We start from the raw sequence: 27,176 nt of genomic DNA on the forward strand, positions 1-27,176 counted from the left end.
ATTAAACACATAGAAGCAGAAATTAAAAGAATAGAATAGTTAAAAGATAAAAATTGAGGAACTCTATCATAAAATTGAGCAAAAAGATTAAGACCTGGGAAAGAGAAGGAAAAAGATTAAAAAATCAGACAATCAGTCCAAGTAGCTCTACAATTGAATAAAAGGAATCTCAGATAAAACAAATAGTGAAAATGGAGTGGAAAAAATCATTAAAGAAATAATTTTAACCAAATTTCCCACAGCTGAAGGACAAAGGATTCCCAGATTCTCAGGGACTACTGAGGGTTTTGCAAAATTGATTACAATTGTCTCACAATAAAGCACATTATCATGAAGTTTTAAAACAACAGGACATTTAAAAGATCCCACAAGCAGGTTAAGAATCAGAATGGCTTCAGGCGTCTCCACAGCAATGCTGGAAGCATTGAAGACAATAGAGAAATGCCTTCAAAATTCTTAAGGAAAATTATTTCTAACCTAGCATCTCAAAAAATTTAGCTTATAGCCTTCTCAGGAAGGATGCATTTCATCAAAATGAGGAAGTAAACTAAGAAAGTGAAAGAAGAAGATAGGAGATTAAGAAATCTGAGGATTAAAACAAGAGCCAGTCCAGAATACCTAATGTATGAGAATGCACTGAGAAGAAATCCACACAACTGTGGCAGAGTTTGAGTCTAAATTTGCAATAAGAACAGAGAATACCAAATAAATGAAACAACAATAACAAACCAAGAAACCAAAAAACAAAACAGAAAATAAGATAAGGAATAACACCAGGGAAAACAAACAATTGTGTGGAAAAGGAAGGGTAATGGTAGAATAGAGATCAGAAGCAAACAGTGTTTTTACATAATGAAAAATATTATATAATAGATATTGATTTAAATGCTTTATAATCCTTACAACTACCTGAAGGTAAGTACTACCACCGTTTTCACTTTACAGATAAGAAAACTGAGGTCCAGAAAGGCCAAATAACTTGCATAAACATACAGTTAGTAATAGCTAGGGCTAAGATGATAACCCAGATAGCCTGGTTCTAGAGGCTATGTTCTTTACATTCTATTGCTTCTTTCTAACTTAGCTTAAATAATATAAATATCCAACCCAAATTACACTGTAATGACACTGGGGAGCTACAAAGACAGGGAAATATGCATGTGTGTAGATTAGTGTTACATTGGGTTAACTATTAAATTATCTAATATAAATCAACTGATGATATCCATCTGAAAAATTAAGAAATAGCAATACAAGTATGTTATTTAGTTAGATATGGAAATATAGACACTAAAGGACGTGAATAAAAGAGTTGAAAGTAGTTGCATCTAAAAAAAGCAGGGATGGGAAGAGTGACGAACTATTGTTTTTCATAATAAACCTTGGGAAATGGTTTGATTTTAAAATTATAAATAAATACAACTTTGATAAGAGTTAAAACAAAATGAAAAATAGATTGGAATGGAAAGCATGTGGCCTGACAAAACTAATTTTCAAATTAAAAAGAAAAACCCACCTTCACCAGTGAGTTAATCTTTACACTTCCCACATTATTAAAACCCTTGAATCAAATGAGTATTGATAATCCAAAATATGAAAATATGCCTGGGGAACACATGTTGACAATAAAGAAAAATTCTTTGGTATGTTTTTTCCCCTTCTATCTCCACCCTAAAACTAGTAAGCAACTTCAGATTTTACCAATTGACAAGAATGGTAGAACTGTATGTGGTATATTTATTCGTTTTCATATCACCAAAATATTCAGTTAAAAATAAGGTCACTTTGAAAACCCAAGCCACTAGGGTTTTAGAGGGCCATTTCTAGGCCTTTAAAATTAAGAGTAATCTCCCAGAATTTTCCCTGTTCTTTGTTTTTGCTCACAGTAAATCTCAGGACCAAATGTCTGATTTTGATTTTTATGTACTGTTAGACAATCTTTTCATTTCCACTTTTTTCTAACATTCTTAGAATAAAAATACTGGTTTCCTAGAAAAGCTATGGCAATTACACACCACTTGGAAGTAAACACTCTATTTTCAAGTCATAAGATGGTACGAGCCTGAAAAAATTTGCAAAACCATACTAATTCTTCAGTAAGTTTACATTTCAATTACTGAAAGACTGAAAGACTTTAAGTAGGCCATATCAGCCACACTATACAGGAAATTATATCCTAGGAAAGCTCTGTTTTAAAAATAGGCAAAGGAAGAAAGGAGGTTGCCAAAATATACAGCACTCTCCATGTGTTTTGATTTGAACACAGCATCTGTTTTATCAGGTGCAATCTACTATTTGAAGGCTTACAGGGAATGGTAGTAGTTACGGTGAGAAGTAAATTAATCAAAAATGTTTGCTTTCTGAAAATAATTTTGAAGTAGATATCCATGGAATTTAGGTAATAACCAAATACCACAAAGAAAGTAGGGTTTGGGATAAATCGGACTGGACTGTATACTCCTTAAAACAGCAGAATTAAAGCTGAGAAACTAGACCAATTTACTTGAGAAATGTACATGCTCTTGTAAACACAATTTAATATTACTCATTCATTCAAAAAGTAATTAGTGCCTACCATGTACCATACACTGTTCTAGGTATGGGAATATAGCAATTAACAAAACAACAAAACTTCTTATGGTGGGGAAGACAAACACATTTACAAATAAAAGAATATTAGAGAGTATAAAACACTATTAAAAATAGGACAGTGAAATATTAAGAAGATTAATTTTACTAAGCAACTGCAAGACAAAACAAATTTGGATAGGATCACCATACAGGAAAACTTTATGAAAACCGAGTTCTGAAAAAACTGTTACATTGAAGGTTAAATTTGATCACTAAATTTAGTTGAAGCTAAGCAAGAAAATAATATTCAAAATTTTGTCAGAAGTAAATTTAGGTTGGAAATACTTAAAGAACTGCCAAGACTTTACAGAACTTTCAAAAACTTCCAATTTCCATTTTGATCGACTTCGTTTTGATCACAGTTGATTTAGATGCTATGGGTTCCACCCCAAAACTGATTAAGCTGCCTCATTGCCTTTCTTGGAAAATATCCATGTACTTGTGGTCCCTGAAGTTCTACCTTAATTAATTAGAAGAGCTTTCACTGGCTGGTTGTGAAAACTATTTCAACTTTTTCGAGAAGCTCGGATCCTCACTATATCTGCTAGATATAGTCTACCACTCAGATGGATTTGTATATACTTCAATTCAAAAATTATTTTTATATAAAAGAGAAAAAAAACTCAAGTTCAATCAAATGGGTTAGTTATAAAGGTATCATGGCCCACCCCCCTCCTGCCGAAAATGCACCCTGAACAAATAAAGAATAATCATCTGATCTCATCATTTGATGAGGCTACTATCTAAGATCCCTTACAAAGAATCATGGCTTGATGCTCCCAAATAATGAAAACAGGTACTCAAACAAATCCTTGTACATGAATGTTTTATAGCAATACTATTCATACTAGCCAAAAGGTAGAAAAAAATCTAGATGTCTGTCAATGAATGAATGGAGAAACAATGTTCTATATGGATATAGTGGAATATCATTTAGCCATAAAAAGGAATGAAATACTGATACATGCTACAATGCAGATAACTAAATGAAAGAAACTAGACACAAAAGGTCACATATAATATGATTTTATTAATATGAAATATCCAGAAAAGATAAATACATACAAACAGAAAGCAGATTGGTGGTTGCCAGAGGATGGGGGTGGCAGGGAGGGAGTGAATGCTTAATGGGTATGATGTTGTAATTTTGGAGTGATAAAAATATTTTGAAATTAGAAGTAGTGCTTGCACAATCTTGTGAATGTATTAAATGCCACTGAATTTCTCACCATGAAATGGTTAATTTAATGTTATGTGAATGTCACCTCAATTAAAAAAGAACTATAGCTACTGATGTGTAGTTACCTCAGTACTGACTGTCTACCTTTGTTGATTAACCACTAATAAGCTATACTTCTACTAGTCTCTGAAAATTCACTTCATCACCAATTTTAAACTTAGGTGGGGAAGGCCATTTACTGTTAAACAGTATGGATAAAATTGGAAATGATAACTTACAAAAATGTATGAAAAATAAAAACAATTAGTGAAAGTAAAAAGAAAAATTAAGGAATAGGGTAGAGGAAACTGAAAGAGAGGAAACATTGAGGACTGAAGAAGAAATCATTACAAATAGAGTCTGATTCAAAAAGAATAAAGATTGCAATTGTCAGTAGTGATTAGGTATCTGCATATTTAAACCAATTAGAAAATGACAGAACACCTATGAAAGAAGAAAAAGGTTTTGGGGCCAGAGAAGTATATTCTCAATGTGCCTATAAATTTACACGGCTAAAAAGCAGGCAGACAATCCTCCAACCTCTTATTACACTGGAACTTACAGACAAAAGAATAAGATATATCCAATTACTCATTTAGGAATCATACTTATTTAAATGCCAACAAACAATACACTTTTTTTGACATTCCACTTTCAAATTATATTGAAAATTAGTTTTTAAAAAAACTAAATTCAGAACTTCACATTTATATCATTTTAACCCAAAACATTATTCCAGCTGTTTGTAAAATAATGAATTTTTCTAGTCTTGTATATAATAGATACAATAAACTAAAATTGATCACTCATAATCTATACTTACATATTCCTTTACGTTTTTTGTTTTCACAGCTTTGTATGAATAATATGCAGGATACAGCATTCCAAACACCAACCTAAAGGTAAAAAGTATGAGATGACTAATCAAACAATGCTTTTAAGAACTCGTTAAAATATCACCTAACAGCAAAGTAGAAAGTAAGTAGAAAACACACAACAGTAAATTTGTATGAATGAAAATTTCAGTATATACTAAATCTGTTCAGAAAAGCAAAGTGAAAATATATATATATATATTTTTTTACAAAGATGATTACAATATTCTAGATACAGTTTCATTGGGGAAAAAAAGACTTATTTTCTAAAAATTGCCATTTAACACATTTTTCTTGTCACAAAAAATATTCTTTGGTTCCTTGAAGAAAAACTGGAAAATGTAGAAAACTTAAAAAAAAAAACAACTGTCCCAACTACCAAAGACAGCCACAGACAACAATTTATTCTATGCAAAATCCTACTTTTAGCTACATCTTATACCTAAAACATAAACATCCACACACACATGCACATGCACACACATACACACACAGAATTTGTGGTAATGAAAAAGTAGTCCTTCATTTCATTAGTTTGAGAAGCACGGGCTTCTCATTATGACAGTGCCATGAAACAATAACTTGATATATTTATTACATAATGTGTATTAAAATAACTCTAAGTATTTGTAAAATGACTAAATTACAAGTAGGACTTATTTTAATGCCATCTGTTAAGATTATTTCACCGAATCCCAGATCCAAGAGCTATGTACATAACCACGTATAATTAAAGGACAGATGCAAAAATAGCAATATATATACTATGTAATGCTATTTTTGCATCTGTCCTTTAGCATACACACACACATGGTTTACAATTGGCATTTTCAACCACTCTGTCATGAAATTTTTGTCCTCAAATATTATTTTACAGTATTATTATCATTACATTCCATAGTAGATTGCCATCATTTACTTAACAACATATTTGTAGGTGTTTGGTTAATTTTCAGGTTTTTCCTATTAAATATAATACTGTGAAAAACATTTCTGTGTACATTGATATTTCCTCCCTGGTTGTAATGGTGCTGCTTCAAATAGTACACACAGTTTTACCTATTACGAAAATGCCCTCTAGAGAGGTAGTTCTACTTTACATTCCTATACACTGCTAATCATGGGTATCATCATTAAAACAGTTTGCCAGCTAAATAAAAAAATAATGATCTCATAGATGTTTTAATGTTTATTGTTGAACACTAGAAATATGAATTTTTTTCAAGTGTTTACTGACCTTTTGATGCCTGGAGTGTATGATATCCTGTTGTCTACTTATTTTTTTTTTCCATTTATTTTTAAAGAGAATCTTTTATTTTAAAAGTTATTTTACAGAAATATTGGGAAGATAGCATAGTTTCTATATACCCTACACTGAGTTTCCCCTATTTACATATTGCATTAATATGGTACATCTGTCACAATTGTAAACATATATTAAAATATATGAAATTTCATTTTATTCAGTTTTAACATTATTCTTTAGTTTTAACATAGTGTACTTTTTTTCTGTCACAGGATCCCATCCAGGATTGCATGTTATACTTAGTTGTCTTGACTCCTTAGCTCCTTTTGGCTGTAACAGTTTCTCAGACTTCCCTTGGGAAATGACCTTTGACAGTTTGGAGTATTAGTCAAGTACATTGTAGGAGGCCCCGCTACTGGGATTTGTCTGATGTTTTTCTCATGATCTGACTAAGGTATGGGTTTTGGGAGAAGATCACAGAGGTAAAGTATTAGTTTCAGGTAAACGGCATAGTGGACATCTCATCATATTATATCAAGGATATATACTGTCAACATGACTCACTCTTGAAGCTAACCTTGACCATCAGGCTGGAGTAGTATGTGTTAAATTTGTCACTGTAAAGTTACTCTTTCACTCCTTTCCATGCTGTACTCTATAAAAGGAAGTCACTATGCACAGGCCATACTTTAGTGGGGAGTTATGCTCTACCTTCTTGAGGGTAGAGTATCTACATAAATTATTTGGAATTCTTCTGCATGGGAGATTTGTCTATTCTCCCCATTATTTATTTTTTCAAAGATTTATATCAATATGGACTTACTTTATACTTTGGGTTCTACTTCAATAATATTGTATTTTGTTGCTGAAAGCTTTGAACATTGGGAGATCTTTCAGTTAGTTTCCGTGTTCAACGTATCTCTATAATTGTAAGGGTTTTTCTTTTCTTTTCTTTTTTAAGTAATTACTTTCTGGCATTACATGATGCACCAGGCTCATACTGTGTACCTCCTGCTTCATTCCTAGAATCAGCTATTCCTCCAAGAAGTCTTAGTTCCTTTTTTTAGAGGATGGTATTAAGGACAAAATCTGGGTGCTTGGTATGCTTATTGTTACTGGAGTACTACCGATTCTAGGCCCTTGTCTATTTTATGTTAACCAATATTTTTCTAGGTTACTATTATCTTTTGGTTTTGTTTAAAAAGTTTGCTGAAATACAGATAGTATTATGTTTGATAGGGCTGCCATAACAAAATACCACAGACTAGGTGGCTTAAACAACAGATCTTTATTTTCTCATAGTTCTGGAGGCTAGAAGTTCAAGATCAAGGTGTTGGCAAGTTTGTTTTCTTCTGTTTCTCCTTGGACTGCAGATAGCCACTTTCTCACTATGTCCTCACATGGTCATCCCTTGATCTGTGTGTGTGTCCTAATCTCCGACTCTTCTAAGAATACTAGTTATTTTGGATTAAGCCCCATGCTAAGGGCCTCATTTTAACTTACCTGCCTCTTTAAAGACCTTATCTCTAAATACAGTCACAATCAAAGATACTGGGGATTAGAAATTCAACATATGAATTATGGAGAAGGGGGGAAATTCAGCTCATAATACATATTGTATAATTATAAACATTTATATTAAATGTTTCCAATTATATTAAGCTCTTTTTATACTGAGAGAAAATAAATATCTACAAATATCTACAAATATCACAAAGCTAAACCCTGGTTTTGGAGCTGAAGTCACCAGGTCAGACAGATACCAACTCTTCTCTTGCTGGGGATTTAATTCTCACCAACTGGAACCCATATCATTAACAATTTCTGCCTTATCTAACAATCCTACCCTGTGAATACTACTTCACCAGAAGCCAACACCCAGACTCTGGATATGAGATTTTTAGCTGTGCCACAGAGCCTAGGGCTTTTCAATTTAACACAAGGCATAGAGGCTCTCTAGCTTAGTGACTTCTAAGAAAGCAACTAACCTTAAGTCCCAAGGTATAAACAAGAACACAACTCCCAGGTCTGCTATGTGTTTATCCTCACTGGTTATACAGATGTAATCCATTATAGTTAGTTTACATATTTAACTTAATAATTTCAGTCCACTTTGTATTTCCCTTTAGAATCTGGATACAATCAATGTAATATCTTCCACATTCCCATATAATCTAGTACTACTGAATTTAAATTCAACATGAAATTCTTCACTTCTACCCCTGGATGGATCTTTGACTCCTCCTTCTCCTGCTACAACATCCTTCTATTGTGTATCACAGTCCTGTTGGTTTTTCCTTGGTGAGAGTCCACGCAACCATTCTTGTTCAGCTGATAATATATACTTTTAGGCTCATGTCATCCCATTTGATTTACAAAATAGTTTTCCAAAACATGCCTTTGGCTCCACTGTCAGATCAATATTCCTACAATACCTCCTTGCTTTAAAGACTTTACTAGCTGGCCTCCTCATCCTCTTGCCAACCAGTCTGTGTGTGTGCGCGCACGTGTGTGTAGAAGGCAGGGAAGGAGGGCGACATCAGAACGTAATTTGAAAACCACTACCTTATATAAGCCATCTATTCCAACATGGTTTCCTCAATATGCCTCTTGTATTTCTATTTCAATCCTGGAATGTCTGCTTCTTGCCTGCAATGCCTCCCACCTTCCTTATCTTCTCTCCTTTCCTTTTCTTCCATTTTTTTTCTTACTTAATTAATTCACTCCCCACCCCTACTAACCCTCCTCCATAGACTTTTAAATTACTTTTATTTTGAACTTTAAAATTTGTCAGGATTAGTCATTTTGCCTTTAGCATATTCTATTTTAAATTGTTTGATGTATTTTTTGACGTATTTTTAAGGATATAAGTGACTTCCAAAAGAGGATTTTCTTATACTTTGGTAAAGATTTGGTGTTAGTTGATACTATAAATACGAGTGCTTTGTCTTTATTTCTTCATCTCTGTATTGAATAGAACCAGTCAAATGAATAAACACAATATTCCTAACACCTAACTTTTCTGAGTAGAGAACGAGGTATTTCATTTGGAACATGGGAAAGATTAAATGTCTTAGTGAATATTGGGACCATTTTTAAGGATTGCCACTATTAATATTATAACTTCTTATTGCTCCAATGTGAATATTACTGAGTAATTTATTATTAACATCTGTAATATTTTATAGGGTTTTTTTGGTTGATTTTTTAAAATATTGGGTCCTACTGTAGATGTTTGCAACCTGGGAGGTCAGGCATAAAGCCAAAGCATGAGCACAATGCATAAAATCAAATAAAGTTTATTTTAGAAGGCCACCTACAAGATAAACTTAGGGTTTATAAAGGAAATTAGTTGCTACAAATAAAATTCACTTATAAATTTGAATACTGTTTCAGTTATAGAGGCAGGAAGAAATAGTTACTCATTTCCTCTTAATCTTATTTTTGCCTAAAGAGAGAACTTTGCCAATAGACTCATGACACCCTTCCCTCCCACTAAAGTAAAGTTGCTTATAAGAACACTAGCTATATTGAAAAACTTACACTATTTTTAAAAAGAAATAAAATTTATGGGAATGTAGTAGTGGAAATGGTCCTTGTATCATTTTTCATACATGGAAAATACTTAAATTAGCTATTTTCTGGGCAGATGTTCAGATGCAATGCATCCTTCACCAAGGTTGTTTTAGAGAGAGAATAATAAAAAGCAATGTTTAAAGGTAAATTGCAGGAGCAACTAGTAAGAGTGCTCTAAATACTAGAATAACGTCATTTAAGCATAAAAGTTATCATTTTATAAAAAATTGATTAAAACTTCTTTTTGTGATTAAAATTCTAAAAACAGCTTACTGTTGAATTTTTGGAAGATGTAAAAGAGTATAAAAAAGAATAAAAATCAATAGTAATTCCATTACTGAATGAAACATCTTTCTTTTTTGTTAAAGGTTATTCTACACATATACATTATAATTTTTATCAAACTTTTCACAAGTGTGATATTATTCTCTCAAATGCTTTAAAAACCTTGAAAAAGTATCAATAATAGCTTAATAACAAAAGTGATCAAGGGTTAATTCACATTTAAACAAGTTATAAAGAACTAATTCCAAAGATTTAAACTTTCTGCTTTACAAATTATTATCACTTTGAAAAAAATAAGAACAATGAAATAGTATTTATAAGCCTCCCTATACCTATTACTTAGCTTTAAGAATTAACAGTGATCCATTCTTAACATTTTGGTATTACTATTTACAGTTTTTTTCTATATTTTAAAACAACATAGTTTAAAGACAATATTTTCAAAATATACTTCATAACACAATTTATGCATAATTAATTGACATTTAGAGCATACAGATGTTTATTCTGCCCTTTTGCTAAATGTTATGAGCATTTTTTTACATCTTAAATATTTTTTAAGAATATCATTTAACAACTACATAGTATAATAGTCCTTCATATGGAGGAAAATATTCAAATTGTTTCCTATATGTTTACTATTTTAATTCTATGATGAACAGTCTTTCTACAATTACTAATAACAGCAATTAGTTATCGACATTGTAACTACACAGGATATTAAGCACTTTCTGTATATCACTTCATTTACTTCTCAGAATAACACTTAGAAGTGCCATTTTCATACCTATTTTACAGATGTGAAGATTGACGTTTATAGAGATTAAGAGACTAACCCCATATCATACACCTTTCAAATTTACTGGCTGGATTCAAGGCCAGGCACGCTGACTCCAAAATACATACTTACAAACCAATGTTTGTTTTTGGACGACATTATACTAGAAGTAGAATAACTAGGTCGAAGGGTCTGAAATTTTGAAGGTCTCTGATATATATTACCAAACGGCTCTTTAGAAGAGTAATATCAATTATATTCTTACAAGGTATGTATGAAAATACTCATATAAGGACTTTTTAAAATAGAATAAGAAAAAAAATGTGAAACAGATGAATTAAATAATCAGTAGGAATTTTTTCAACAGATGAACTTGTTTCCTAAGATATGGATTACAAAAATCATGTAGTACATAAATTGTTATTAAAAGAAAAAAAATTATGTTAACATTTAATTTCTGAACAATTTGAATTTCTCCTAAAATTGCCTTTAGATTACAAATTCCCTAATAACATAAAAAGTTTAAATTGCAATTTATTAAAAGTAAATATAACAAATAGCTTATTGCTGATAATAAACTATATAATACTAATAGGTAATATGATCATGCTCATATAGAAATTACTAGCCAAATCCTCTTTATTCCCCTGCTTTCAAAATCATGCTTGCCCTCCTCCCCACACACACCAATAGTAATTTTGGAGTTCTAATGCACTAAAGGACAAATACCTCGATAAGACTAGCAATTAAAACAGGATAGCTAATGTTAAATGAACAAAATAAACTATAGGATCAGAATGATGAAAGACAGATGTACCAAGATCATTAAGATGAATTAGTCATAATTAACGAGATGACCATATACTACACTCTCAAAGAGAAATACAAAGTACAATACTCCAGGCCCTTCCCAATGAGTATAAATCTCATTGTCTGTAACCTAGTTTACAATAAAGACTGTCTGAGACTACTGAAATTTATGTAAGATATCCTGGCATAAGAATGGCAAATATGCAAAGATCTTTCTGCTATGCCCCTCCTGTGACTTAGAGATTGCTAGTCATTCACTGCACTCTTTTCTGCTGACCCTGGTCTCAGAATCTTTGTCTACACAGACCATAAATTCAATGAAGGGCAGGAGCTGAGTATGTTTATTTGCCATTTTTTTGGTCTTTCTTGTTCTAAAGCTTTATTTCTCTAGGAATTTGGATCAAGCTTGACCACCAGGTTATATTCCTAAACAATTATACCTTATTTTTTTGAGGGAAAAGTTCATTTTAACTGTGTTGCTTTTTAATATTACATCCTTGTTTTTTTCTTAAGTGTATTACAGAAATTGCCATATGAAACCCACAGTTATAAATACTAGGTGAATCATGTTAAGGGCATTGTCTATTATTTGTCTATTATATTGGTATCCTAATATATGAAATTTCATGTGTGAGATTTGCCTTGGAATTCAGTACAATGCAAAGCTTAGCTTTCTTTGTGAAAATGATGCCGTTCTAACTAATGATAATTATACTATTCCTCCCCACACCCACCACTGATTGCCAGGAAGCTCATATGACAATCTCTTCTTCAATTACATCAACTGATAAGGCCTCACAATTGACAGATTTATATTTGTATTCACAAGGTTGATTTTCTAGTTTGATTTCTATTTTATTCTAGCCTTATTTTTCTTCATATTTTACCTTTTAGATGTGGCAACAGATTTCTCAAATAATTTAAAAGACTATGACATAGTTAACTATTTATAAGTATAAATGGTTAAAATGTAGTAGTCACTGCAATTAAGCACAAAATTCATCTCTAAGGCACCAGAAAACCAAGGACCAGGTAGCTATAACTGGGAACCATAGGTGGTTCCCCAACTTAGCTTCACATCAAAATCACCTAGAGAGCTGCTTCTTTCGTATCATTTTTATTGTTTCTCCTAAATGTAACCTAAGTTAATTACACAACAGAATAAGGTAGAAAATGCAAAGTAAAAGTTTCCCATTTTGAAATGATCTATTTTCAAATATAAGCATGGAAACAATTTCTTGGATATCTTACAGTAAAATAATTTAGAGAAAATATTAATAAAACAGTAAATACTCAAAACCTCATAATTTCCTAATTATTTTACTACATTTTGCTATGCTCTTAAAGCCATTTAAATCTATACTATCTGTATGGTGGTAATAATACTAAGAATGGTGTGTCTCTTTCCAGCTCCACATTCAGTGACATAACCCTGGTTGCTTGAAATAGGCTATTATAGGGAGTATGTATGTCATAAACTAGCAAATGATATGAATTGGTCCCCTTTCCCCAACCTGTTATGCATTACTGGCATACCACTGCCTATATGTGTTTTAGTAAAGGGAAATTATAGTATGTTTCTATCAAGAGGACGATGAAACACTATCCAGAAGAAATTCACAGAATTTAGGAAATTCAAAAAGGCAGGTTATGATGGCAACCAAGTTTATAAAGGGCTTCTTGTAAGATAAAGAGGGCACAAATTTTCTGCCCTGTACCATAGTTCATTTTGATTCTGTTTAATTAGGTCTCTAATATTAACACAGTTTCTAATGAATTTGAAAAACAGAATCAGAATCTGAAATAATAAGGAATCATAGAAATAGTATATCTTATAATGATAGTTTTTTGAATTTTTTCCAAAGCAATATTTTTCCTTCTGAGGAAATCTTTTGTAGGAACCTCAATAAATAACAGACAAATTAAAATTAATGAGACAAATGCAATTAAGTTGTCCTTAAAGAACTTAATTTCATTGATTGTAGAATGCTCTGAGGAATCATAAGCCTTTGAGAACTATTTGAAAAGCATCCTATATAAATGGTTCATTAGCTTCCAAACATGTCTGTGTATAGGAATCAATTAGGAATGAGAATCTTTGGAAGTGGGACTCAAAAATTTGAATTTCTGAATTCCGCATTTTAACAAACTAAGTGTGACAGTGTTATGCTTACTTTGTCTTTTATTAAAACTTATGACTGAGAAATATACTGTCAGTATGGCAAACTGGTTTCACTTTAATTGGATTTTTAAAAGTAATGAGAAATAACTATAGTTATCTTGACTTTTGCCAAACTGTCCTTACTTAGACACTAAAATAAATGTAAGTAGTCATATGGGAAAAGAGTTACTCAAGTAACAAAATTTAGAGTAAAATCAAGTGATAAAATTGAACAAATCTTTGCAAATAATGAATTTCTTCCTGTTTAAGGCCAAATGATTACAACTGTTGCAAGGTCTGGTGATAACCAATGTAATTGTGAATACTCTCCCTGCATGAGTATTATGCCATGGTTTAAGCAACCATCATAAAGCAAAAATCCATGCCATGATCATTGCCAAAATAATATGTAACTTTTGACTTATACAAATTCAAGAAAAAGAGATTTGTTGCTAAGAATCTCTGTTAGTAGAGAATTCCCATTTAGTAAAACAACAGTTCGGTGGCCTTAAAGAAAAATATGAAAATTACATACAGGAAGAAAAAGTCAAACTCAGGATTTGAGAAAAACTAAAATCCTGAATTCTGTAACCAATGGCACAAGTTTAAAACTGCCAAAGAGAAAAAGAGAGTAAAAATTTCTTTGAAAGAATTTATACATGTTTTAATTATAGTCGTCGGGAGCTGTGAAGCTTGGAATTTTCATGTTGTCAGAGCTAAACTTCTAAATTTACTCTAGAACTTCTAATTTCTACTGTAAAAGGAAAACTAAGATAAAACTAGGGGCAAGAATCAATCCACAGCAAAACAGACTATACTCCAACATCCTTTTATTCTCTCCCCAGCCACACCCCATTCCCCACTACCAGGGCTTACCATGCGGTAGATTAACTATAGAAAAATGCTTAAAAAGAATGCTGAACTCAATACAGAGTACACTACAGAATGAAGGGCTACAAACGCTTGAAATACTCAATACCACATCCTGTGGGCAAAGTTTCACAGAATGGCTTACACGGCTAAAAGAAGATGATAGTCCCCACAATCTACAGCATCTCCCAGTTTACCAAGTGTAATTTTTTTCCATTCTGATTGTCATTACAAATAAGAAACTCATAGGTGGGGTCGGTATTATTATTCTATTTCTACAGATGATAAAGGTATAAGGCTAAGGGATTAAAATCTTATGAATTAAGCACTCAGCAAGTGCTGAAGCCAAAACACAATGACTTCTAATTTCAAGACCTGTGCTCTTTCCTTTATACAAAAACAAAACAAAAATTTTGTATTTCATATAATGTATAACTCATAGCACACAGATCCTCAATATTAGTAGTCGAATGAAGTCAACATTTAGCAGTTTCCTAAGTAATTGTAATTGAGACCTGCCAACATACTATCATATACAGTGTAAAGATATCTGAGACCCATTTTTTGATTGTGTGCAAAGTCTACAAAGAGGAACATCCACAGCTTTAATCAATATTCACACAATCTCCAATTCCTATCAAACTGGTTAGGTGGTTATACTTCATGGAGTTAAGAATTACTCATATCATCTGATCAATCCGCCTCCTGAGTTATACTTAACTTAGAGGAACTGTTTTATTTCGCCCCTAAAACACAGGATCTGTTTAAACCCGAATTTACCATTAGCTCCGTCAACAATGAAGATTATCGAGAATTCAGTTGTAATCTAAGGTTTTAAAAAAACCGTTTACTGAAGAAAAATCACACACAACCACATTTTGAAAATGTTGAGAAAATTTTCTCTTAAAATACATGCCTTTACACAAATAAAAGATGAGTAAGAAAAGCCATAAACATGGGTTCTATAATATTCTGTGCAATACATTCAGTACCACATGACCATGAAGTGAACATCCGTGAATTGAAGTCAGATCAAAAACTGCTGCAAAGTCCTCCCATCAGACATTCATACCTACTGTATACTTCCAAGTTAGAGTCACCTCGCAGATTAGCACAACTCTTTAACCAGCCAATCCAAAGTGAATTTAACATTCTGCTTTCAAATAAATGATTTTTTAAAATTCCTCTGTTACATTAAAAACAGCTTTCACTGATGGCATACTATGTGCCAAGTACTGTATCTTCTAGCACAACAGTGAACTCATCATTGCTTTTCAATTAAAACTTAATTTGTGATGATTTGGAAGTCACGACATTCCATTTTCACATTTCTTAAACCACTTCCTTTAAATTTTCTCATGCCACTCCCTAGAGCTAAAACAATCTCCCTCTTTATGTTGAGAACTCTTTCTTCACAGGAACCCTGCATGTTATTATCGTTCATTAATGAGGCTGAAAGAAGGTTCGGGCTCCTTATTTTATATAGAAAACAAACAGTAACAGAAATAAAATTACAGAAATACCCCAATCAGAACATAAAAATTAAACATTGTAAAAGCATTTAAAAATATTCTCTATGCTTTCTTCTCTTGAGATTAGATTGATTAAATGTCTAAGTACTTGCTTTGTACAAGTAAATCAGAAGGGGGTGGGAACTTTATACCATATTGGGCAAATCACCAACAGAAAAATAGAACAAACATGTTCCACAAGAGCTACACCGCCACCTAATTTAATTCTGATGTCAGTAATTACAGCACAAAACCAGCATGCTTGCTGGTTGGCACTACCAAGCCCTCTGTCTCTTGTGAAACATTTACTGATTGTTTCACGAAAAGCAGTTCTGGATGACCCTACTCTCACTCTTGAGAGATGGTACGATCTCCACCAATTCTGACTTTGTTGTTTTTCTCCCTAAAAAAAAGAAAAAAGTGATTAAACAAAAGGCAGCTGATCTATCAATTGAAAAGACAGGAGTTTTAAAATTTCCCATTATGTGGGCACTGTTCTATGTTAAGGAGACTGAAATGACAATTGACTGTAACGTGTGATCCTTGTTTAGATTCTATATTAAAAACAACAGTGCAGCTATATGAGGCATTATTAGGGCGACTTGGGCAATTTGAATATGAACTGTACTTTAGGTGTTAATATCTTATCAACGTTATACTTTTTAGGTGATAGCAGTCTTGTGACATAAAAAAAAAAAAAGCCCTTGTTTAAGTGACAGTAATTAGAACCAAAAAGTCATAATGTCTTAAGTCTTTTCTTGCAATGTACATCCCACCATTCAATTTTTAGGCCAAATTTGCACACTCCCAATTTCTATTCAATCTAAAAAAGTTAACAGTATAAAATAAAAAACTAGGAAGCTCTAATTCTTTCCCCAAAGATATATAAAGAGGATGGAAATGTGGTTCAGCATTACATAATGTTGCCACCCACTCCAGAAACAGAAATGAGCACCTAGCAACAGCAAGGGTCATCTCAGGAGAGTGCTGATTGCTCATTGGAGCATTCTAAACACAGATGCTTTTCCATCCTTATCATTTCCATTTCCTGCTAAACACATGCTGGTTACCTTGGATCTCAGTGCCACCTAATGAAAACCCCTTCCTCCTATGACAATAACTGCCACTCACAGCAGTCTCTACCTTTATGTTACATCTTTGAAAAAAAGGCAAAATAAATTTTGAAACAATATATGAAAATAGTCTCTGCATTCTTCTTCCCCAGTGATCATATTTAAGATATGAAATGTTAGTGTTCCTGTTGATAATTTTCTGACTTCGTCAACCTCCTCACCCCCAATATCACAGGTTTCAGTAGATGGGCCAAGGCATCCAATTCTTAATAAACAGGTTCTGCATGAGTGTGCCTAATGTTGTTTATGTTTATGGATGGTTATGGTTATGGTAGGAGAGCTTTTCTTTAGATAATAACCTCAATGTTCAGGAGTAGGTTTTTATTTTCTTTAAATGTATAACCATTCTAATTTAAAATTGGAACAATCTTCAATTTGTAGTTAATCTTAAAGATATAGTAGTACAAATAAAGACCCAGGAAACTCTAGTTCTTTTCCCAAAGATATACAAAGGAAATGGAAATATGATTTAGCATTACATAATGTTGCCACCACTCCAGAAAGAGAAGAGCACCTTTTCCTAGGTTTCTTGGCCATTTGAATATGTCCTTCCCCTCTTTGGTATAAAGTCTCTTGTCCATTTTTTAAAATATATTTTGAATGCGGGCCATTTATATTTTCTTTTTCACTAGACTTTCTTTTTCACTCTCTTCACAATGCCTTTTGTTGAAAAGAAGTACTTAATTTTAATTTTGTCTTCTCATTTATGACGATTGCCTTTTGTGTCTTGTTTTAAGATTGTTTTTCCTTATTTCAAAGTCATGAAAACATTTTTCTATTTTATCTTCTAGAAGCCTTATTGTTATACTTTTTACGTGCAATCAGACTGGAATTGGTATTTTTATGTATGGTCTGAATTAGAGGCTATGATTATATGGATATATGGATATCCAATAACTGATCATTATTGTACATAACAACCTTTCTTCAGTGCTCTGTAGTGTTACCTTTCTCATAAAACAAGTATCCATATATGGATGGGACTCTTACCAGACCCTATGCTTTTTCATTGGCTTATTTGTCCATCCTTGCCCCAACAGCACACTGTTTTAATTACTGCAGATTTGTAATAGATCTTGTATCCAATTAACTCATCCCATTATTAATACCTAATTATTAAGTATGTCATCCCACTATTTGACTTTGTAATTCTATTTCAAGATTGCTTTGCCTATTCTTGGTCCTTTGCATTTCCATATACATTTCAGAAATAACTTGTCAATTTTCTTCTCTTCTCCACTCACTCCCTAAGTGAACGCACCCAATTTCATCTCTTTGAATATCCACAGCCAATCTGTTAAACAATTCTCTGCATTACATATTTAAAATAAATCCAGAACCTGACAATTGCTACCATCCTGGTCCAAATCACCACCCATCTCTCCTTTGTTTACTAAAATAGCCTCCTAACTGGATTCCGAGCTTCCATCCTTTTGCCTGCACAGTCTATCCTGCATGGTAGAGAGCTCTTTCAAAATAAAATCTGATAATGGCACTCTTCTACAGAAAACCCACCTCACACAGAGTAAATTCCAATGTCCTTAACAATGGTTTACATATCTGGCCACGTTACTGCTCTGCCCCAGCAATGCTGACCTTCTGTGCTGAGCAGGGGCCCACCCTGGGGCCCATACTTGGTTGACTCCCTTCCTGGGAAGCTCTTTTTAGTTTCTGCACAGCTAATGTCCTTACCTCCTTCAAGTCTTTGCTCAAATCTCAACTTCTCACTGAGGCCTTCCATAACTACTATATTTAAAATTGCAAGTCACTCCCTAAATAAAAACTCTATTACAAACTAGATACTTTATTTTTTGACAGAAATACAACACGATAAAGTATAACCCTTAATTACCATAAGTAATTCAAAAAGCAAAGTTTCATTTTTTCCAAATAGCCAATCTGTCTTCCTTATATTTGTTAAAAATAAGAGAGCCATAGAAATTAATCTAACACATGAACACTACCACAGATCAGCAGATGACAGCATCTTCTGCTGGCCATTGATCCCCTAGTTCTCCTTTTATTTTTAATTTTTAATGTGTGGAGAAAGCATCAGGTAAATCGAATGGTCTTTGCATTACTAGCATTTAAGTAACTGCTTACACATAGAGGGATAATTAGGAAGCTTTCTCAAAGTCTTAAAGTAGTGTGGTATTTTTTTTTCCTACAGCAAATTTATCAAATATCACTTCTAAATTTATTATGTAATATTTGATTCATATTAGAGAACATACATAATATACATACAAGTTATGAAGGCTAACAACACATGTGAACCAAATACCCAAATTAAAACGAGAATGTTGCCAACATCTTATCTACCTCTGTGTTCCTTCTCTATCTAAAGTGCTCTGACCACTTAGTTCAACACCTTGCAGTTGCTATTGTTGTTGAAGCTCACCATTCCTTTCTCTCTAAACCTGTTCTTCCTCTCATTTCTCATCTCACAAAATGGTGACACCTCCCACTCAAGTAATCCAAGCCAGACATCTGAAATTCCTTCCTCCTCCTCACATCCAAACACCAAGTTGTATCAAATTTTCCCCTTAAATCTCTCTCATATCTGTTCCTATGTCCCATTTACCACAGCCTTAATTCTGACCCTTCTTATTTTTCATGGGGACTCTCTGTCCTCATGACTTTCCTCAGGTCCCCTGTTAATACCATTATGTAAAATCTTTCAAGTGTCTTTCCTGCTTTCTCAATAAACAACTCCTTATCAGGCTACACAAGGCTAGACCTAACTCACCTGACTTCTCTAATCTCATTTTTTGCATCTCCAATGATACTGAGATGTTATTGTCATGTTATTTTGTTTCTATACCTTGGCATATTTTTCCTCTCTGATTGGGGCCTCTTCTCAATGAGGATAACTTCAAATAGGGAGTTGAAAGGCGACTTTTCCCTTAGATTTCCTTGCCTCCCCAGGTGAGAAACCCCTCCTCGCTGTCCTCACATCTGTTCATACTTGATGTGACAACACTAGCAGTGTGACTTTGGGCAGGTCATTAACCTTTCTGTGCTTGTTTGTATTTCTATGAAATGCCATAATAATAGTGACTACTTTGTTGAGTTAAGCCATGTAACAATGCTGGGCACACAGTACACAGTTCATAAATATTAGCTAGTATTCTTGTCCCATAGTATTATGTTCATGGTCTTTCCCAGCTGCTGTCTCTGTGTTGGGTGTTCTGTCAGGACAAAAACTGGGCCAAGTTGAGTTCGGCATCACCAAGTCCTAGAATACTCTCAGATACACAGTAGGTACTCAATAAATATTTGCAGAAGAAATAAAAAATCTTTACAAAGGCAGGACTGAATCTTTTGTACACACAACCTAATATAGAAATATAGCCTCACTGAGGTCAGAAAATGAAAAAATGACGAAAGAAGTTGACAAAGTGCTACATATTCACTTTGACGACTATAATTTTCTTTTATGTCCTTTTAAAAAATGCAAGGGCCATTTAGGCAGTAGCATTGTATCCTGGTGGGTTAAGTGTAATTATCACTTCGTTAAACATAAGAATCAGCAATTTTGTCTCAATTTGACACACGATGACATCTTTTTATCATAATGTATTAAACCATAAAGTCAAAAGAGCAGTAACAGAAGTCTAATTTCTTTCGGTAGCAGAAGTCTCAATGTCAATATACATATAAAAATGGCTACATTTCCCAATGTTATATTCGTTTGGATAGATGGTTGTTTTCTCTATTTCTCATACATCCTGATTTACTCTCAACTTGTTTAAAGTGTATTTGTTTCATTAAAAAAATTATTTTTACAGAATGTTTTTGTTATTGGTTGACGGCCAAAGATTAACCTTTTATGTATTTCCCTTATTCTTCTTTAGCATCCATAGCAACATACTAAACAATACCAACTTTAAATACCATATAGCTTTCCTCAGGGAAGGGACATTAAAGTTGGACAAATTCCAACAATTTCTTTCACATATATCACCTACAGAGAAACAAAGTTAAAAAATGAACACCCCTAAAAGCACTGTTCGCTAGAAATAGTATCATAATAAATCATGTATGCCCAATTTTGTCACTCAGAAAAAAAAATCACTTTTAGAAAATATATTTCTTCATCCAACTGTTTAAACCTGTTAAGATTGTTTTGTAAAAAATTTACCCTTTGACAATCAAAGCAACCTTTTTAGTAAACTACTAAAAAGTAGTATGAGTCATGATCATCTAAGAACTGACAAATTTCCTATTTTCTTCTTCACTTAGAATCAGTTTTACTTTCTTATTGACCATAAAGGTAACTTAATCATATGACCATAGAATTTGGGTCAGTTTATAAAAGAGAGAAAAGGAAAAAAATTGTCAAATACTTAAAAATGACACCTGCAAATTTTGTTATTCCACCATCAAACTGAAGATTTTAGGTTTACTAGTACTAGAAAAAAACTTTAATGCACCAGAATCCTTCTAATGCATGAAACGGCTTTAAAAATAATTCTAAATAGACACTTGCCATGTGAACATAACAATAGAAAGATTAAAGAATGCCAATGTCCTTTTCCATGTATAACAGAATCATCAGGTATCATGTTTGTTTTATTTTGAAGCCACTAAGTTTTGGGGTGACTTGTTATGCAGCACCAAATAACCAAAAGCAGCAAAAAACTCCAGGTGGCCTTGGTGGCAGTGAGCACAGACTCCTGAAGGCATGGAAGTCAGGGGCTGAGCAACACTGTACAATGAAAAGCTGGGGAGAAATAATGGGCATAATGAAGCATAGAGGAAGACAGTATTTACAGCACAAGGAACAGCTAGAGCAAGAGGACTTTAGAGCTACAGGTGGCGACTGACTGACTATATGGGTGCATCCTGTACCCTTGAATGACCCCAGAGAGATGGAAGCGAAGAGCTGAGGTCTTACCTAAATTAGAATTAGTAATTTTTTAGACTCACGGTCAAAATGTTAAAAGTGAGTTTACTTAAGGTCCTGGTGTCCAAAGAATATTAACATAAGAAACAAAATTGATAAATTTCAGAAGTCTGTTTCTCCTCATCTTTCATTTCATTATAATTCTAATAACATTTTACAGAATGAATGAGGTAGTATTTTATTGTGTTTTTAACAGATATAATATCAAATGCTTTATCTTCTTTCTCACTTGCCTAATCTATGTCCTCTACCTGGCTATTGTTTAGGGTAGTCTCACTCAGTAAATGTTACATCTAGACAACATTTTTAATGAAAGGGTTGCAACCCCGAAATAGTAATCCTTGCTGTAATGTAAATGGATTGTTTTAAGGAACAAAGACTGCTAATATATTTCTGTATAGGCCATACAGGTAGTTATAAAGGACATTCACAGAGAATATTGCATTTATGCCTCTTAGCAACCTGAGTTAATTAAGAATAGAATGGGCCCCATTTTAAGGATAAAGTCAGATCACAGGACTACTATGAAGTAGTGACGTCACTTGTACTGACTGAAAAGGGTAATAATGATGATGTGGTGTTGCATTTTTTGAAACTCAATTGTGTGGATTAGAAATAATCAGACATAAATACTGATATTTTTGCCTTATGTACCAAAAAATGATATAAATGTGAATCCAAAAAGTTGTCATTTCATAAAAATAATTTCACAGCTGGCCAAGGAAGGAACTGAATACTCTTTTTATGCTGCTGCCACAGGACATTGCCACTTTAGCTGTAAAAAAGAAATATCATCTATCTTTTGTTGAGACATCTTTATTATGATCTTGAAGAACTTAAAACTTCATATAAAACGCTTCCAGCTAAACTTTAAATAACTAAACACTTAATTATTTTCCTAGTATAAATAGGGAGTTCATTAGCTTTAAGTAAAGACTTCTCTGCATAAAATAAATATGGTAGAATAAAGACCATCAATTTCTGGTAGATGGTTGTACTTCTTTAGCTAACAAATACTGCTTACTTGGGTTTAAATGCTACCACTGTTATTGTTCTAATATTGAACACAAGGAAATTTTATTTTGCTTTGTACATGTTTTGCTTTCTTGGGTTTAAGAACAATGAAACCTCCTTAAGTAGGCAAACCCTAGGGGTCTAAGGCAAATCTAGAATTATTTGAACTACCAGAAAAAAAGAACTTTATGAAGTTAAGGTCATAAGATTACACATATGTGCTAGTATTTCAGTTTGTTTTGTACACACAGTAGCTATTCTAAGAGCACGCAAAAGATTTCAGTCACGTTTGGTATTAAAAGTTGGCATTTATTTTTATGAGGGAAATTGTATTAAAACTAGTTACTGATTTAAATATTTTATTTTAAAAAGCAACATGTTTAGTTGCTTAAAGAATATTTTTAGTAGAAATGATTTATATTTATTATAGAAACACTACCTAAAAGAACAAAGTATTAATATGAAACTCAACCCCAGATCTAATGACCAGAAATAATCAATTACAACATTTGATGATCCAAACATCTCTTTCCATATTATTAGAGAACAAAAATTGACAAAGTATATAAAACTGAGATCTTAAACTATATGGAATTTAAAATAAAAACCCTTCAGAGGGTAGGGAGAGTAGGGGGAAGAGGGAAGTAGGTGGGGCATAAGGGGTCAAATATGTGGTAACATTAAAGAATAAAAAAAATAAAATAAAAACCCTAAATTACATTTTGCTTAAATTTAACAGATAAGTAAAACTGAAAGAACAAAATTTTACTTAAATAGTAGAAATGTCAAGACCTAAAGTAATCCTTTAATTTTAAGAAAAGGATTATAAAAGGCTGTCATTTCAACTCTAAACAGCATCTGTCTTTCTGTAATGAATGATGAAATTTGCCCTGATGCTTCCGCCTATCTCCCTACCCCCTCCAGATTTTCATTAATTATAATTTTTAACGAAGTCATATAACACAATCTAATATACAATGCTAATATTATGGAAACTTCTAAATGCATGAAATGACTTTGATAGATTTAACTAAAAATAAACACATATTCCATATTGACAAATTTTACAAATGATCTTTTTAAGGCAGCATAAATGTATACTGCTGCAAATGTGCTATGCAGCCAACCTGACAAATGTGATATTTTGCTGTTTGCTAGACTTTGTTCACTTGCTAGCTGGGAATATGAAATGCATTTCCAAGTTGAATTTCATGAAGTACTATAGAGAATGTTGTAATAAAATCCAGACATTCCTTCCACTACATTCCTTTACTCTAATACTTCTGTAATTCAATCTAAGACCAATCAAGTTTGTTTGGAAAGATTACTTTATAGACCACTAATGTTGCTTATTGCTAAGCTTCAGATATTTTCTAGGTACTCGGATTTAGTATTATCAAATTACTGAAAATCAAAGTAAGGATATTTTACAATTTTTGTTTCCTTGTTTTAAGAAGGTAACAATATTTGGCAGCTTGATTCTGTGATAGTTTTCTGACACTATTTCTTAAGAAAAAAAAAATGCCTACCAGGTTTTCTATCACATAACTTCTAGTGTAATAGTTTCGAACCTGGTTCTGCATTCTAATCACTTGGGGAGCTTTTAAAAATAAAGATGTTCAGGCCCCATTCCACAACTATTAAGTCAGAATCTTTAGGAATGAGGTCTGGGAAAGGTGTCTGAAATGCTTTTAAATACATTATCGGGCTTCATGAGTTCTTATTTCAAATGAAGAATCTAAGGCATCTCTATGAAAACAGATATTCCTAATTTATCATGTGTTCTGTTACAGTGAAAATAACTTTAAGATTTTTAAGAGGTGAAAGTTACCACTCTATCAACCATATTTCTCAAATAGCAGCATCAATTTTCACCATTTGTAAAGCTATATAATACTGTTTTTCTGGTTCAAAGCTGTAATTTTAAAGTAACCCCATCACACAAAATTCCCTTTTAAAGGATGAATAAAGTTAGGAAAATTTGTCTGTTTATTGGAAAGTTTTAGGATTAGTTTGAAGGATTAAATATTAGCAAAACATAAGACTCTGACAAAGAAAACAATAATAAAACAAGAATGTGCTAGGAATAAAAGGAATAAATGGTCATTGATTTCAGAGCCCATTTGTAAGCAACCATTCTTTTTTCTCAAACTGAAAATCTCTACAGACAGAACTGCAAATCTACTAGCTAATGTCTCATAATCATGTTGGTGAGGTGCTGAGAGGCTCTGAATGTCCCTCTCTACTGTCCAAGTAAGCACAGCACATGAATGATAAGGGAGCAAGGGATAGCCACACGGGCCAAATAAATCCTGGCCATTAGTGGGTGACAGATGTCTTAGCTAGAAAACCCCCATAGCAATGCTGATCACATGGAAAACACACAACTGTTTAATATTTTTCATTTTCCTCCTTTTGTTTAAATGCTCAGTGTGCATAAGGAATCAGAGCTACACATTAGCTATAAATGTTAATATTAGGAGTTATTTCCCATTGTAGGTCTAAACCCATCTCAGATTCTAGGACAAGTGTCCCTTCCTTTGCAATTGGAGGGAATTCCTTTGAAACAAATGACCTAAAAGTTAAATTATTCTTATGTAGGTATTAGAGAATTTCAAGCAATATAACATTTTTGAACAGCTAAACTATCAAAGTGGACAAGCAAGTCATTAAGAATACAAAGAAGTCATTAAGAACATTACTCTACATTTCAACATTTCTTCAGTCTGTCTCAATGTGGAAGTAGCTATAGTGAAGGCATATTAATTTATACATTTTTTAAGACACTGAGTTACTTTTTATAGCAATATTCCACATATCAAACAAACTATTGTCATCTGAAAATAAGAGGGGAAAAAAGAGAATGCTTTCAAGTGGCCATCAATGTACTTACTTCTAAAACTTTGAATATCCTTTGGGAAAATAAGAAACTGAACATTATTCATTGGACTCATGCCAGCTTTGAGAAAAAGAAGACACTAGAGACAAGCCTGCCTGGTGATTTCACAGAGGTTCTGGCCTTCTGTTCACATACTACTCTTCATGACAGGTGCAGCCCCTTCCCTCTCTCCATTTGGGGCCTGGCTAAGCACTGAAACTGGCCTCTATACCAGCAAGAAGCATATGGGCTGAGACTAAGGTGGCATCTTCTTTCTGTTGGTATCTGCTCCCTGTTGTCTTACTTTGTCCCTTTAGCTACTATAGATATCTTGATTCTGACTCACTGCAAGTGTTAAGCATTTTTTAAATATAACAGTTGATATTGAAAAATACAACACATACTTCTAAGTTATGAAGCATAATAAAGTGAATCAGTCATCCAACTTCAAAGTATCTTAACAGAAGAATTTAATGTGCTTAGATTTATTGCCTTTATTGATATATTTCAGCCCATTTCTACCATCTTTTTTGTCCATATAACCCCTACCTCCTGCTCCTTTATGTTGGAGTTTTATATCCCTCAAGCCTCCTTTTTTTTTCCTGTTGATTTAGAAACTATAGATTATATTTATAATCTTTTCAATTATTATACATCTCTGTACATGACAGAGAGAATACCATTCTCTCCTCACCTTTATTGAGAGTAAAGAGAAAAAGAGTAAAACTAGACAGAAAAGTGAAGAAAGTATAAAAGGGAGGACAAGAGACAGTGATGACATACTTTGAAGTAGGGGAGCAGAACTGAATTCTTCAAAGGAAGAAAATGAATGTTTTCCTTCCTCACGTAGTTCTTTCTCTTATCACATACTTAAAGGGCATTTAGGCAGTTATTATTTTTAGATTAGAGGTTATATCATTTTCAGCATTTCTTTTATATTTCTCAATCATGGAAAGTAATCAAGGTCTCTTTTTTTTGTAACTTAAAATGGTTTACCACCTATGTTTTACTGACTTCAGTTTTACTGAGATTGGTCAGTGTCCCCAATAGAAAACAAAAACCAGGCACAATGCAGAAAAGAACTGATCATGACAATACTGACACCCAGTAGGCAAATATCAACAAGTCTGTTTTCTTCTATTCCCATATTTGCACTTTCTTTAAGTCAACACTCAAGGATGCCTACTGCTTATTGTTCCTGTGGGCCATTCAAATGTTAAACAAGGCAAAGAAGGCAGTTTATTGACAATGGTTTTGGTGAAAGTGCATTTCAAATTTTG

General features: G+C 32.9%; 1 protein-coding gene across 1 annotated transcript in view; it reads right to left on the reverse strand.

Moving 5' to 3' along the window:
• Positions 1-27,176, reverse strand: part of REEP3 (receptor accessory protein 3) — a 76,704-nt gene that overhangs the window by 40,612 nt on the left and 8,916 nt on the right. Inside the window, exon 2 of the mRNA XM_016159173.2 lies at positions 4,674-4,746. Within this exon, the coding sequence (XP_016014659.1) occupies positions 4,674-4,746 (73 nt within the window). The remainder of the gene's footprint in view (positions 1-4,673; positions 4,747-27,176) is intronic.

Source organism: Rousettus aegyptiacus, unplaced genomic scaffold, assembly GCF_014176215.1.
Source record: "Rousettus aegyptiacus isolate mRouAeg1 unplaced genomic scaffold, mRouAeg1.p scaffold_m13_p_6, whole genome shotgun sequence".
NCBI lineage: Eukaryota > Metazoa > Chordata > Mammalia > Chiroptera > Pteropodidae > Rousettus > Rousettus aegyptiacus.